Below are 16,910 nucleotides of genomic sequence, written 5' to 3' on the forward strand. Positions count from 1 at the left end.
TAATGCTTTTGTAGGTTGACATTAACCTTTGACTTTAATACTTGTTAAGGGATATCTCAGGAATCCTTATACTTACAGGAATCGTAAATAGTGAAAAATATTTGGGTCATTTAGGCGCAACTTTTTTTAAATTTGGACCGAAGAAATATAACCTTTCTGTAAGGGGCATAACCTCCTTAAACGGTTTCTGAAAGACCAAATTAGATTTAACTCTTAAGCCTCAGTTGCAGGGGTTCAAAAAATGTAAACAACTTGGGGACCCATGGTGTAAGGGAGTGTTACATGATTTAAGCGTTAGTCATAGATATACAACTAAATTCCACCTATCAAGTGACAACACCAGTATGTTGGTGCGACAAGTGTATGGCAGTATATTTATTACAGTATATTTAAAAAAAAAAATGGAAGGAAAGACCTCTCAATTATTCAAGAAGAATTAAACTTTAATAATATTCTTGTAATTGTTATAAAATACATCAAATGACATAGTTACAAACCTGATCTTGAACAGTATCAAAAAAATTTAGAAATTTACCTGTGACGTCACTTTTGTGGCGTTGACCCAGTTCGTGGTTCTGTTGTGCTGTTTTGTGTGCTGTCCTATGTTGTTTTACGTGTTCGTTTTTATTCTGTGGTTAGCATGTCGAAATGTACTATTGTATTGTTTATTTGTGTATTTCTCTGTCCTGAATGTTCTTGCATTTATTTGTACTGTATTCCTGTCATGTAATGGTGTCATTTTAGTGTTATATTTAACATTGCCATAAAAGTGCGAGGTTTGGCTAGCCACAAAACCAGGTTCAACCCACCATTTTTGCCTTAAAATGTCCTGTCGCAAGTCAGGGAAATGGCAGTTGTTATCTTATAGTTCGTTTCTATGTGTCTTGCATTGTCGTTTGTTTTTTGTACACTTCAGTGTTTCTGTTGTTTTGTTGTTTTCCTCTTATAATTGATGTGTTTCCCTCGGTTTTAGTTTGTAACCCGGATTTGTTTTTGTCTCAATCGATTTATGACTTTCGAACAGTGGTACACTACTGTTGCCTTTATGCTTGGAGTACCTTAAGTTTTACTTGTGGAAGTCAGGCAACACTATTCTACAATCTGTCATTACAGAATTATTATATAAACATTAATTAGAACCATTGTTGTCGAGTTTTAGTGCCCTATTTTTAATTTTCCTTTTTGAAAGATGGTGTTTTAGAGGGGTTTGTTTTGTCCCAATTTACAGTTTGTATATTTTCTATCTCGTCCGGTATGGTCGCGTTTAAAACTTCAATGAACGTAATATATGCATAGCTGATGAATTATTAAGTCAGGGAAATGTGGGAAACATTATTTTGTATTTGTTGTTTTTGGCTTTAAACTAGCTTTCATAAACTGCGAGTACTCTTAGATCGGTACATTTTGTCTTTTTTTTTCATGTTAGTAGTAGTTGTTTTTTGTTCTTTGTGTCGAACTGATGAGTCAAACCACTCCCAACTGATTTGTTTGTTTGTTCTAATGTTTCGCTGTAACATCATTGTCTCATTTTAGGGGAGTGTTGCGTTCACAAAAAAAAAATTTAGAAAGGGTTTTAAGTAGTTTTGGGCCACGAAATCCTTGACTCAATAAATTTCCAGTGATACACATGTTAAATTTATTTAAATCTACATGTATTATGTCATAACAGACACAGGCATAGCTAACGATATATAAAGACCGTAAGAAAAAGCCATAGAAAAATATCCTGCCACGTCCGATCTGTGTATTTGTTTGATTGTTCTGCTTCGTATCGATCTGATGGGTAAGCCTTTTCAACTGATTTTTATAGTTTGTTCTTATGTTGTGATGTTTTACCATTGTCCCAGGTTAGGGGAGGATTAAGCGCCCACACACATGTGTAACCCCGCCACATTCTTTATGTACCTGTTCCAGTTTAGGAGCCTGTAGTTCAGTGGTTGTCGTTGATTTATGTCGGTCATATTTGGTTTTCGTAAATTGTTTTGTTATAAATTTGGCCGTTATTTTCTCAATTGAATTGTTTCATATTTTTATGTCGGAGCCGTTTAGAGCCGATTATACGGTATGGGTTTTTCTCATTGTTGAAGGCCGTACGATTGCCTATAATTGCTTACATCCACTTTCACTTCATTTGAACTTTGGTGGATAGTTGTCTCATTGGCAATCATACCTCATCTCCTTATTTTTATAAAGGAACATTACTGTCCAAAAACCCGAAAACATACAATTTTGAAAGACTAATTCTACCATTTATTGTAACTTTCAATACTTCTTATAATTCAAAGTTAGGTGACTATTTTGAACGCATCTGTTCTATCGAACCTTGACTTACTTCTAAAAATTGACAATGACGGTCGGTTGAGAACAAAACTTTACGACAAAGGAAATGATGTTCAGCCTCCAAATTATGAACTTTCCATTTCTATGTAGCAACAAACCTGTAGCTCCTGCATATGGAGTTTATATCTCCCAGTTGATACCATATTCAAGCGCCTGCATTTCCTACCAAAATTTCCTTGATAGAAGGTTGCTGCTTAAAGAAAGCTATTGAACTAATAGTTCCAAGTGGTGAAGCTGAAATCATCCCTTCGAACATTTTACGGACGCAATCACGAGTTGGTTGACCGTTATGTAATATCTGTTTCAAAGATGACGATCATATAGCTCTTCAACGGTTTCGGTTCTTATACATCCTTGTCTTTCAAATATTTGGCATTGAGCGTTTCTAATGAAGGTTAATCCAGAAAAGCGCTTCGGACGCCTGAAGTTTATAACGTGTTGTTTTCATTTTTTATATGTTCCAATCGTTGTAACCACAATCCTGTTCCCTTTTACTTTAGTGTAATCTAACGAATTAGTCCACCCCCGGTTTATGGTTGGGTCAATGTTACAAGATCTTTAGTTTTCTATGTTGTGTTCTGTGTACTGTTGTTTGTCTTTTCGTCGTTTTTCGTTTTTTACCATGGCATCGTCAATTTGTTTTCAACATATGAGTTTAAATATCTCTTTTTCGCCTCTCTTTTAGTAAAGTGTTTCCCGTGTGAACCTGAAGTATATCATCTGAGAAAAGGGCAGCTATTGCTAAGGTGTTGTGGAATTTTTATCAAGTGAATGACATTTTGTCGGATCTTTACAAATTTGGCCATAAACTGTGATTCATAACAATATAGGATCACGTCTGCTATCAAAGGGGTGCAATAAGTACTTATATGATATGAAGACCTAAAACTTGGATTATTGTTTCATTTGCAATCATACCAAATCTCCGTATTTCATATGAATGTAACTTGAATAAGAAACAAAGAGGAACACATTTGTAAATTGTCCATGAGAAAGAAAGAAGGAACTAAAATACGTGACGGGTATATTCACCATTTGAGTAGACTCATAAATACATGAATGTGAGATCATGTAATTAATATTATGTTAATGAGTACAAGAAAGAATTATGAGGAACAGGCATAACATAATGGCAGTAATCCCAGTCCAAATTGTTCATAACATGTTAAAACCTTTTGGATATGCTTTTAAATGTTTTCTTTGATTCATACGTAATCACATTAACATTAGAAGTAGTTATCTACATTCTAATTTTATTGGATGCAGAGGTTATAGTTGAAATTCAGCACCTGATGAAATAGTATGAATATCTCGTACACTTAATACTGGTTATTAATAACCCTGCCGATATTTTATCACAAACTATACATATCAACTAACACGAATGGATATACACTAACTACTCCTTTTGTAAGCATTCATTGAACTTTGCTAAAACTGATTTAACACGACTACTGTTCTGGACGTTCCATATTCTGAAGAACTTTGACAGTCAATCCACTTTTTTCTTTTGCAGTGTAAAGGTCGTAAAACATTCGTTATACCTTAAATAGAATTATTAAGTGTTTAAGTTGACCAATATATAAACATAAGTATAATACACATAAACTGCTAACAATGGACCAGATCATTTAAAGCAAAACTGTTTATTAAAATCCTCAATGGAACCATAAAATATACCATATTTAAGAGGTGACCTTTGAACTGAGGTTAAATATATAGGTAGTACTATAAAGAGACATAAAGAGGGTGATGTGAAAAAGATGGGTTTCGATTTTAATAGAGCTGAACTTTATAGCAGATTGACGTCTTTACTTTCATTTCATTGTAATCGATGTGCTTCCGGTGCTCGAAAAAAAAAAACTAGAAACTATTGGAAACAAAATGATACAGTTTCTTTTCTAAAAAAATGTGTGTCATTTGTTTATTGATAATATACAATAACTGAATATGGTTTAAACATTGAAAATGCCTACCCCAAGTCAGGAATATGACAAATGTTTTCCATTCGTTCCATTGGTTGAAATAGTCTAACGTTTGATTTTGTCAGTTTTTATGTATTCCCCTTTTTAAAGTTAATTTTGTTTATACTTTTTTATATTGTACTCCAGACATCATTCAACCATACATTAATTTATTGTGCTTTAAGTGAGAAATAATATACCTTTCTTAAAGTTTACATTAAATCCTGTATAAATGAGTGGATTTAATGCACTATTTGAGTAAGACATACAACAGGCTGCAAAATTTAATCCATAATACCAATCTCCAAGCTGAAATTCAATAAACAAAATGTATAATTCACATATATAAATTCTATTAACGTTATCAACGTTTAGCCTAACAATTATTCTATTCATAAATCAAACTAAGATAAAAATGAATTAAAAATTGAAAATTAAACAAGAATACTTCTTTTATTTGTAGTAGAAATGAAACATAAGTGTAGCTCTACCTTCAAACCTGTAGAACTGTCACGGGCGGGTTAGATCGCTATAAAACCAGGTTTAATCCACTATTTTCAGGAATATAACAGTTATATTTCACTCGTTCCGTTGATTGATAACATTTGATTTTGTCAGTTTTTATGGACTTCCCCTTTTTGAATTTACCTTAAAGTTAGAAATGTTTGTGATACTTTTTTTCTTCTATTATGTAATCAGTTTAAAATGCACACATTATAATACCAAAGTTGTAATTTGAATTATTTCTCGGGATATTCGATGCACTGGTAGAATCGATATCAACCCCCCCCCCCCCCTCCCACTCCCCCCCCCAAAAAAAATATTGTTCCAAGTAAAAAAAATTTTTCTGCATTGACTAGAGGTATAGGGGTATGGGTTGAGATCTCACTAAACATGTTTAACCCCGCCGCATTTTTGCGCCTATCCCAAGTCAGGAGTCTCTGGCCTTTGTTAGTCTTGTATGATGTTTAATTTTAGTTCATTTATATGTTTTGGAGTTTAGTATGACGTTCATTTTCACTGAACTAGAACACATTATGTTTAGGGGCCAGCTGAAGCCCGCCTCCTTGTGCGGGACTTTCTCGCTGTGTTGAAGACCCTTTGGTGGCCTTCGGCTGTTTTCTGCTCTTTGGTCGGGTTGTTGTCTCTTTGACACATTCCCCATTTCCATTCTCAATTTTATTATCAAAGGGAAGCTTCACTTTCTTTCTTTCTTTCTTTCTAAGAAATAAGACCCACGCGTATCTTTTACGTTTGTAGATGTTATGAATTTGAATGCAAAAATAAACATATTCAATAAGGGGATGACTATTTAATTCTGAGGGGGGTCTGAAACATTTATTTTCTAATTAACTGAATAGCTATACAGTTAAACTGAAACCCTGCTGTTGAAGGACGTACTTTGACCTATAATTGTTTACTTTTTACATATTGTGACTTGGATGGAGAGTTGTCTCATTGGCACTCATACCATATCTTCTTAATTCTATTTACCAAAAATTAAACATATTCAATAAGGGGATGACTATTTAATTCTGAGGGGGTCTGAAACATTTATTTTCTAATTAACTAAATAGCTATACAGTTAAACTGAAACCCTGCTTTAGATCTTTACGTGGTAAGGATACAAACCTTTATTCTATTTGGCCTTAGTTCACTGTAGAGTAAAATGACTTGGTACGGTAACCAGCATACAACAAATACAATTAATATGGCAACTAACATCACAATAACCTGAAAGTACATATAATGCTATTAGAGTATCAAATATAGCTTCCAAAGATTGAAATAGCAGGCCTTACACATGTGTTACACTACAATGTCAAAACACAACCCACATTGTAATTAATAAAGAGTTACATAGTATAACGGGAAGGTTTGTGTGCACCTTATACTGGTTTAAAGCCACAACATGGTTTTTTATATTCTTTATTTTGTATTTCTCCATCTCATACAATACTTATATGCATTTTTTCTATTAAAGAAGAATACAATACATGTTTTATAATTATGACCTGTCAGTGTCAGCGCTTATATCATATAACACAAAAAAAAGAAAACCCAAAAAAACATTAACTTATATTCATATATGATTAAATTGATATTGATAGAATAAATTATTATTGACGCAACATACTTGTACTCATAAAACATATAGTGACATATTTTGTTGTTATTTTCTCTACAAATGTAGAAAAAATACATTATTTTTTACATAAATATATATTTCGATCAAAGATTGGGAATCTTATCAAAAATTATCTAAATTCCAATTATCATAACATAGTAACACATATTAAAGTCTTACATTTATATATATATATATATATATATATATATATATATATCTATAGGATGTACACTAACCACTATCCATTTGTGATGTGCATCGAGTTGTGTCACAATGTTGTCCTCGTACAAAAAGAGGCAGAATATACCAAGGGAAAGTCACGGATAAACGGACAACACCATGACCAAACTAAACGACAAAATAACGGACAACACCATGACCAAACTAAACGACAAAATAACGGACAACACCATGACCAAACTAAACGACAAAATAACGGACAACACCATGACCAAACTAAACGACAAAATAACGGACAACACCATGACCAAACTAAACGACAAAATAACGGACAACACCATCACCAAACTAAACGACAAAATAACGGACAACACCATCACCAAACTAAACGACAAAATAACGGACAACACCATCACCAAACTAAACGACAGTCTACAACACACTAGTACTGTAGAGAACACTCGAGACTAAGCAACTCGAGCCCCTGTAAAATGCGGGGTGACCTCAGATGCTTCGGAATGGAGGCATCTCCATCCTAACAGCGACACCCGCCGAGTCATGCTTGTCAAAATAAGTTTATGTTGTATCAGATGATTTTGAATCATATATTAACAGATAGGTTAATATATCTTGTCTAACACTAAGACATCACCAATTCATAAATCATGGACACGACATAACACACGAACCCTTCAATTTATATGTTAAGACAGGCTATCTGGATCATGTGTTCGGTGTTTGTCTTTATTGGTGAAGACAGGCTATCTGGACCATGTGTTCGGTGTTTGTCTTTATTGGTATGTATGTTTTATCGGAGGAGTCGGGTTTTGGCGGGAATTAGGTCTGTTCCAATGCGCACTGTTCATGCATTGTCAAATGAAGGTTTCCCAAACCCCATGCTTAGTGGAAAACTTAACTTTAATGTTTGCATCCTCTCGAAACCTAAAATGCAGTAGAATCTCCTTTGGGGCCTAATTCAGACAAATGTAGGCAGCGCTTTCCCTGACCTAGACTAACAAGGCTGTCATTCGTCCAATCATCTTGATGGAAATTTAACCAGTTTCGTGCTTGTTGTACTCCTATTGAAATTAACTGAAGCAGTGATCTTAATGTTTTCTTTTTATACAATAGCTATGTCACAGTAACGTATTTTTATTTCATATAATTCACCATCCCACGAAAAGCATTTTTGTATTAACTCTTTTCATTGAATTGGAGACATTGTGTCTCTCATCATTTGATGAAAATTAGATCCGATTGGCTTGAGCTATATTGTTAACGGAGATTAAGACGCGCAAAGCAATTTCTTACCACGAACAAAAGCCATTTCTAGCCTTCCTATTAATGATGTTTTCAATGGGTGGCATTGAATAAAACTTACAGACTATTATATTGTATGTGGTGAACCGTAAACAATCTCATCAAATGTCAATGTCCACAACAAGACTGAAGCTATTGTAAGTTTTATACCAATACCTAAAAGTATCTTTTGTTATTTTGATTCTCGTTTATTTTAAGAGAAGAAAACAGCAAACGAATTATTTTTACACGTAAATAACTATTTGTCGTTGATGAAATATTGGCAATGGAATAATTATAGCTGTATATATTCCTGTTTTTAAGTGGAAGCAAACGGGTTTACAAGATTGTTTCAAAATAGTGCCTTGTGAATTCAGGTTATCGGAATATTAAGTATTATAAGGAAATCGTTAAAAACAAATTCCTGGTAAAATGCGTATGTTATAGTAGCGGCTTTTGTTTTTGCCAGTTTAAATAACACAAAAGTATGGTTCTAATTCGATTCATGATAAGCAAGTTGATTGGTAATTAAATGGGGTATTTCTAAGTGCATATATGTGTTTCAAGAAAAAGATTCGGCGAGTATTATGTAAATCATGAAAGGTATATTCCTCAAAATCAATATTCGTCCCGAATCTTTGGTAATAGTTTTTTTTTATAAAACGTAACAAGAGTTTTGAGACCTAAAATGATTTTTTTTTCGTTTCGGTTCTAAAACGGTCATTGTGAAAGACTGGTATTGCAACAAATTCTTAACAAATATTCAATATCAACACCCCATTACTGGCTATCGGTACATCAGTTGCTATGAAGGTTATACAGATCAAAATGTACAGATCCTATTGCATTTGCCGTAGTGATACATGTAACCGATAACAAGGTGATACTTAGTGAGACATAAATGTTCAAATCGCCATAGATGGAACCATATGTTAGAAGCAACATGTCTCCCAGCATTCACAATCACTGTAAATTTACTTATGATAAACAAAACAGCAAATATAACTTTCCTTCTGCAATAAAATAAAACTTTATATTGACTTCATGTCGACCGTCATGAGAGTTTGATTGCGAATTTAAATCAGATAGTGTCAATTATTCAGCGTAAATGCAGTTGATTAAATCTCGGCGGAATGATTTCAGAAACGTGCAATTTCATTTACGAGCTAACTATATTAATTAGTCGCTTAGTCATAGGTCTTGAGTATTGTTTTAAAACTTAACTTAAACCAATAAAGGTTGTTGTTGGTAACAACTAAAGTTGTTTAGTGCAATTTATTTGAAGACTTTGTACAGGGGGTATTTTGATGGTCACTATCCAACTTGGCAAAGAAATAACGACTATCTAACGAGGGATCTGTACGTATAATCAACGGTCCTAATACAACGCTTCTGTTTCTTTTGCATTGTCGTTTCTGTTTGAAAAAAGGTTAACGTTAACTGTATTTCATTGCATATTACGTGTATGCTCGTGCTTGGTATAAAAATAAGGGAATACGCTTTGATTGTCAATAAGACAAATATCCACCAGAGTCTAAATTACGTGGATGTCATCAAATATAGGTCACTGTACGGCCTTCAACAATGAGCAAAACCCATACCGTATGTATATAAAAGGCCACTTTATGACAAAATGAGAAACAATTTAAACGTAATTATAAATAGTCTTGACAAAACAATTTTTTTTAAAGCTAGGTATGTTTATAACCTAGTAACTTTACCTCGATTCTTATCTACTTGAATGTATTTGTCAATGAAATGCTGTCAAGTAGATAACAGTATAATCCTGGTGATGTCTATATTAGTACATTGAAACTGAATCGGAGAGATAGAGAGTGAGAGTTGGAGTGAATCAGCTTAATCCTCCACAACACTAGTACTTGTAATGTGATCATCTTTTACATGTTCAAAGTTCAAACATTTTATGTTCATGCCATTAAGTCCTTCCTTCCAAGCAATTAAGTTGCTGGTTGTTGGAAAATATCCATATGCATATAATCATCCAATTTTTAGTTTTGGCGTAATTTTTTCCAAGACAGCGCATTATAATAACTATTGTCTTTTAATTACATCTTATGTGAAGCCAGCGGGCGTCATTTAGCTTTGCCGAAGCCATTTGATATTTGATATTTGCATTTCATGAAGATTTTCAAAGGTCGTCAAACGCTGTTAGATTTTTTGTTATTTGCAGAAAATGCTATGCACACTTATACACAGGAAATGACATTTGATATTAATTTGTTATAAATTGGTTATATGTAATTAAATTTTTCTATTTTGTTTACTTTCAGTATGTGTCTTGAATTAATCAGTGCATTTGGTCCACCTGACAAATGTGATATTTTGTAATGTAATGATTTCGCTTTATTTACGTTTGACGTTCGTCGTAACTTCTTTTCAAAGATACATGTATTCTCGAGCTCATTCTCTAAACAATATCTTTCAGAGGTTTACTTTAGACTTGGTATCTTCTGAGCATTGTAAAACCAACATGGCCGCTATTACTGAAATTGTCACGAACATTTTTTTTTTTAAGATAAGAAAAATTTAGTAAAGGGTAGGTCAACTTGTTCTGATTTTAAGGAATGTGTTTCTACGTTTTCATTCTTGTAGATTATAAATGCATTCGTCAAACTGAAATCACTCATAAAACAAGTCGTATTAATATAGTTCAATCCTTTTTCCTCGCGCAATACGCAGTTTGCATATACAGTTTACAACTGTCGCTTGAAAAAGTTTATTAGACCAATATGTATCCGCATATTTGAAAATAGTTTGTCTCATTATCAAATTGAGAAAAATGTTTTACAAATGACCATACTTATAATATATAGTTGCTGAAAGCTGCTTCATTTGGACTCTGTTGGAGATTGTCTGATGGGCAGACCACATCTCTTTATTTTATACATATCAAACAGATACTACAACTTAAATGTGTACTAAGGTTGGCGCCTGTTAAAACGTTTAAACCCGCTGCATTATATGCACCTGTCCTAAGTCAGGAGCCTGTTGTTCAGTGGTTGTCGTTTGTTGGTGTGGTTCATAGGTGTTTCTCGTTTTTTATATAGATTAGACCGTTGGTTTTCCTGTTTGAATTGTTTTACACTAGTCACTTTGGGGACCTTTATAGCTTGCTGTTCGGTTTGAGCCAAGGCTCCGCGTTGAAGGCTGTACTCTGACCTATAATTGTTAATTGTTTATACATTGTGACTTGGATTTGGCACTCAAACCACATCTTCTTATTTATAGTTTGTTTTTAAATGACCGAATGAATACTATTGATAATATTTATCCTTCTTATCAACAGTTTCTAGGCAGTAACCCGATTTCCAACCAACATAATAATGAACAGTCTTTGATATTTGATGTCACTGTTAGACATTTGTAGAATCTTGTATTTCAATTCTAATTTAGACAGAATTCGAACAAAGAAAATGTTTTCTTCAAGATAACACCCCTCTCCGTGCATGGACTTAATATAGAATGATTATGAAAATTATAATGGAATTCATCAGAAATATATCAACTATTTTCCGGCTTTCTCCCTCCAGTGAACTTTTTCTGGTAAACTGATCAATTATCTGTCAGATTTGTCTTCAGCAGTAATTAAAACACTCACTAACCCTACATATCATACAAATTCTACTACAATCATTTAAACTACACAAAAGTGTTTTCTAGTATCTTTCAACACATTTTAAACTGATAGAAATTGCATTTCGCTCTGTTTAGTTGCAATATCACAAACTGTTAAAGGATCAGTAGTTTCTGCTCTGTTAATACTTAACTCTTAAAATATGGTTATTACTCGCATTTGGGAATACCATTTATGAGGAAACGAGAACGGGATGTGGCTACGACAAGTTAAACATATGCGTGGTCACCTGTGACAAAGATATTACATTGCAATCAACCACATTATGATTGCATTCGTAAAAAATAATAAAAAACATTCGAAGAGATGTTACCATTAAAAAGTTACCATTTATGATACCTTGGTTTAATAGCTTTCTTTTGTGCAGCAACCCCCTATCATTATAATGTTGAAGGAAACAAAAGACCTATCATAGCTTATTAACCGCGATAAATATATACTCTATATACAGGTGCTGCAGGATTGCAACTGCATACAAAAGGAAAATTTACAATAAAAAAAAAATAAAATCATCATAATCCTTAGTCCTGAACCGTGACTTATTTTCAACTAATAATCATAATTCGTGATGTGAAACAGACCTACGTCATTTTGGTATCCCTTATGATGTGGAGCTAATGAAATCGACACTTCAAAATTTTTAGGGTCACCATCACGAATGTGTTGACCGATACGATATGTCTTTACTCTCTAGCAACATGTTCGGCGATCTTATATCTTTATATACCAGTATAGTCGTCTGATCTGTACTTTTACCGATTGTATCCTGTTAATGTTTGTGACATTTTGACTAAGTGTGAACTCGCATTGCGGGGGGTGCATGCATAGCCAGTGACGCGGACCCTGTCGACGCACCCGATCTCGCTCCTTTTGGAGTCTATGCCATTACCTCAGATTTTTTTGTTGCCTGTGTTTTCTCTTCCTAGTCAATTTTAGAGATTTGAACATCAGTAATCTATTATTGCCCTAATTCATGTAAAGGCCTATGTAATCGATACGAATAACAAATTCACCAAACTTCATTAAGGACATCATCCATACATTGAAAATTTAAGTTGAATGATGAAAAAAGTAAAATATAAAAAATACCGAACTCCAAGGAAATTCAAAACGGAAATACCTTTATAAAATGGCAAAATCAAAAGCTAGCTGTTTTGTGTACAAGTAATGTGTTAAAAAACAGGTAAAAAGTAAAATCACAAAAATACTGAACTCCGAGGAAAATTCAGAAAGGAAAGTCCCCAATCAAATGGCAAAATCAAAAGTTCAAACACATCAAACGAATGGATAACAACTGTCATATTTCTGACTTGGTACAGGCATTTTCTTATGTAGAAAATGGTGGATTGAACCTGGTTTTAAAGCTAGCTAAACCTCTCACTTGTATGACAGTCGCATCAAATTCCATTATATTGACAACGATGAATGAACAAAACAAACAAAAACAATAGGTAAAAATGTCACAAATAGGGGTAAATAGTCTAATTCGGTAGGTCACATTCGTGAAAAGGGAACGGTAACAGAATTTTATGAATGTTCAGTACTAGTTTGTCCAATTTTTTAAACAAACATTCGAGAAAACAGATGAGGAAATCGAATGAATTCCAAGATAAGTTGAATCGACAACTAAACGTCCTGGATATGCATATACTAAACACTTAGTGAATCTAGACTCTAGTAAAAAAATGTCACAGAAGGGATACAGTTGACATATTCATAGATCAGATGAATATTCTTGTGTAGTAAGATGCAAGACCGCAAACACATGTCCATCGTGAGTTCAGACACGACCAACCAACTAGTAATAAAGTGTCGATTTCAGTCGTTCTTCCTTTTTGGCATGGTTGCGTAGATTTTTGCGTTTGGAACCGATCCCTGTAAATGAAATACGTGTGATGTGAACATATATACACCTAGCAGTAACAAAAACAAATAAGTAAAGACCGTACTATCAAGAAGAAGTTATGTAACCATTAGGGGATGGGAAGTTGAAAATGGGAAACTTGAATCGTCACGTTTGTCACAGGTTTTAGTTTTAAGTCGTCTAAAACCTAAAATGATCTAGAATGAACTAATGAAACCCCACTACTTGCTGATGTGCCTGTTCAAGGTCAGCAACCTGGTCAGTGCATGGTTGTCTTTCGGCACACCTCAATGTTTCCCTACTTCATTTTGTTCATTCGTCAAGTGTCAATAGTAGATCTCTAATATTCTCATTTAAATTGATTCAAATTCGGACCGATTCATAGCTTACTCCAAGAGCTTAATATTTTATTAAGACACCTGTCTGTTGACCTCTAGATGTCTTGTGGGTCTGTGTCATAATTTTGCTGTCTGATTGATTAATACCCCACACTTCCTTGTTTTATTTTATATTTTTCGCAGCTTGCTAATCAGGTTTCTCAAACACGCAAAGTCAGGATAACTTATGAACATTCTTTTTTATTTCCACTTAAAGTTGTCCTTGGATAAATGTCAGATTTCCATTTTTGTACAAACTTGTCACAAAATATTTGCTTCATTACAAGTCTATCACAGTATTCAATTAGAGTCAATAATAGTCTTCCGATCTAAAGTATCCAAAATGGTATTGGAAAATCAATCCAATTCGAACTTCATTATATATAGACTGAACAAATTAAATATCAACTGGATTTAATTCACACGAATACCCCCAGTTGTTATTACTAACCAGATAGTTTTTAGTCATTATTTTACAAATATTTCTGTAACGACAGTATAGGAAGGTTAAGGGGGAGGGGGATCTCCAAACGCTAACCTGGTGCAGAAAAAATTGGTACCGTTTATGTTATTAGACCATAGTTGACGTAGTATTCCTTGCTTTAAGTACTCTCTGACAGGAAATCACATAGATTTAGTCGAAATTGCAAAGTTTGTAAATCTCAAACACCATATCTATACAATAAAACTTGTTGCATCTTAAAATCAAATAAATGAATATCAACCGGTAAAAACTCACCGTCATTTATTCCTCCTAAAATCTTATAAAAAAAAACAATGCTTTTTCAGTTTCATTTTTCTCTGTTTTATCTCTAAAGATTGTCTTTGGATAAAACTCACTCTCAACGTACTGATGTGTATCTCAAGAACTTGGCTTGTTAAAATTATGACACATAAAGTCATTATCTTCTTAAATAAGCTTATAAATAAAATGTCGTACCTAGTTATAAGCTTGGAACCTTAAGTTTTTAAAAACTTTGGTAACGTCTAAGATTTGACAAGAGATATGTTCTAACTTGATAATGTATGATATCATATAACTAGTTATAACTCGGCAACGTATTTTAACAGGAGTAACGCAACGGATTTCGCTGGTGGAGTGGGTACTTCTGACCAAGTGGGACCACTCGAGTTCACCGCAGGTTCTTGGTTGGGTTTGTGCTACTCAATCTGTTGCTATCTGTGAAGTGTTTTATGACCTTTTTGGGTTTTTTTTTAATTTTTATTCTTTTGGTCTCTTTGGTTTAACCGTCGACTTATGGTCCTCTTGGTATAACATTATACTTATTTATTTGTAATTTCAACAATATACAGTATGGCTTAAATATATTCAAGGCTTTTTGTAAACCGTATTTGCCCTCTGCAAAAATAATCGTGTCATCAGCATATAGAATAATATATATTTATATAAACATATATTATGAAATATATTTGTATGATTTACTTTCAATTTTTTCGTTAATTGTTAAAGGTATTCCATTTTCCTGGCAAAAAAAAAAACAACTCTTCAACAGGTTGGGAATAATCTCCCAAATGGGTTATAATATCCCATATGTAATATAATATACCAAGTTGGATATAATTTTACTGTGCAAAAAAAAATGTTTTGTTTTTGTTTTTGTTTTATTTTTTTGGATTCAAGGAAAGTTATTGCAAAGTGCAAATGATTACATAAAAGCGACAACTTTCGGTTAGCAATTTTTTGGAACACCGTATTGTTTATGAGTTTGATCCAATCTTTCATTCATCTTTGAAGATGCTGATTTTCAGAGGGATCAATTTAGCAACTTATTCATTTCTGGAAAAGTCGCTAACCAAAAGTTGCTACTATTGACCTAAACAAATGCACTTTTCAATAGTTTTGCTTAAATAATTCAAAAATTAAGATTTTTTTGCACTGAAAAATTATGAAAATTTATATCCCATCTTTTCTATAATAACCCAAATGACTTATAATGATCCATTGGGATATTATCCCAACCTGTTAAAGATTACTAACAAAAATCGAGACGCGAAAGATGACAAAGTTTCATCTCTCTATAAACCTGCAAGACAGTGGTGATTCTAAGTGACAGCTATAATGTATATATTATTCTGTACAATCTACATAACAACATTAGCAGTAATACAAATATATTATATCGTGTTGAATTTTTTTTTTCGGAATTTAGTCTGGTTTCCAGTGATATAATGGAATTCACCAAAAGTAATGATGATGGTTAGCTGTTATGCATTCTTGTATGGCAAATACATAATTTTCAAATTTACTCATATCTGTCGATCTGAGAAAAATACAAATCCATTAGCCATTAAAAAATTAGTACTAACATGTCATTCTCGTTATTTTTTAGGCTTCATTAGTTTTGTACTTACTTTTTTTCTCGTTCGAGATTGAGCTTCCATTCTCCTATCGACCTTTTCACCGGGTATAGTACTAGACCAGAGTTTGATTATAATTATTGAGTACGCCACTGTCATTATCAACATTGGGAAGAAATAAAGTATAACAGATACAGACACATAATAGGCTGTTCTAGATGGCATTGATCCCATTGTCATATTTCCTATCGTTTCTGTCTCTGTTGGCCACACATCGTCGCACCATTGCTCAGTATGATTGGACCAAACTCGAACTTTAAGTTGTCTTGTAATAAGTGTTGGAGACGCAATCCCAGCCGAACATATCCATATGAATATAAGTGATGTTCTTGCTCGCCTTGTCGTCATATGGGCTCTCAACGCAAACACGATACCAAAAAATCGGTCATAAGCAATCAATGTAAGGGAGAGCACACTTGCAACCAGCGACAAAACTGTAAAAACAAAAGAAACGCTATTTTAACATTAGCTACCTAAAGATCAGCAAACAATTATAAGTTCAAGAATTTTACAATAGTGATTGGTACTCAAACGACTAATACAAGAATTGTATGTTTGAGAAACTGATATTTAACAACATTATCTCTTTAACAAACGAAAATTATTGTGTGAATGCAGATTTCTTGTTTTTCTTATATACTTTCAATAACCATATTCAGCATATAAAAAAATTCCTATCATACTACATAATTTGTTTTTATCTTTGTTCATAAACAAACAA

At 33.3% G+C, this 16,910-nt stretch overlaps 1 protein-coding gene across 1 annotated transcript; it reads right to left on the reverse strand.

Moving 5' to 3' along the window:
• Positions 1–3,373: 3,373 nt before the first annotated feature.
• On the reverse strand, positions 3,374–16,465 carry LOC127710045 (substance-P receptor-like). Its single transcript, XM_052215771.1, has 4 exons — positions 16,184–16,465; positions 5,937–6,038; positions 4,505–4,613; positions 3,374–3,884 (listed from the first exon to the last, which is right to left on the reverse strand). The coding sequence occupies exons 1-4, from the start codon at positions 16,367–16,369 to the stop codon at positions 3,772–3,774; spliced, it is 510 nt and encodes a 169-aa protein (XP_052071731.1). The 5' UTR covers positions 16,370–16,465; the 3' UTR covers positions 3,374–3,771.
• Between the last annotated feature and the right edge of the window lie 445 nt (positions 16,466–16,910).

This window comes from Mytilus californianus, unplaced genomic scaffold, assembly GCF_021869535.1.
Source record: "Mytilus californianus isolate M0D057914Y unplaced genomic scaffold, xbMytCali1.0.p SCAF_7, whole genome shotgun sequence".
NCBI classification, from domain to species: Eukaryota; Metazoa; Mollusca; class Bivalvia; order Mytilida; family Mytilidae; genus Mytilus; species Mytilus californianus.

Excerpts from the sequence above, each read along its gene's own strand:
- LOC127710045 (XM_052215771.1), bottom strand. The coding sequence starts at position 16,369 with ATGACAATGGGATCAATGCCATCTAGAACAGCCTATTATGTGTCTGTA. Across the intron at positions 4,614-5,936 it reads TAAGGCCAAATAGAATAAAG|CTTGGAGATTGGTATTATGG; the intron begins GTTTGTATCCTT and ends ATTGAATTTCAG. Across the intron at positions 3,885-4,504 it reads TAATGTAAACTTTAAGAAAG|GTATAACGAATGTTTTACGA; the intron begins GTATATTATTTC and ends ATTCTATTTAAG.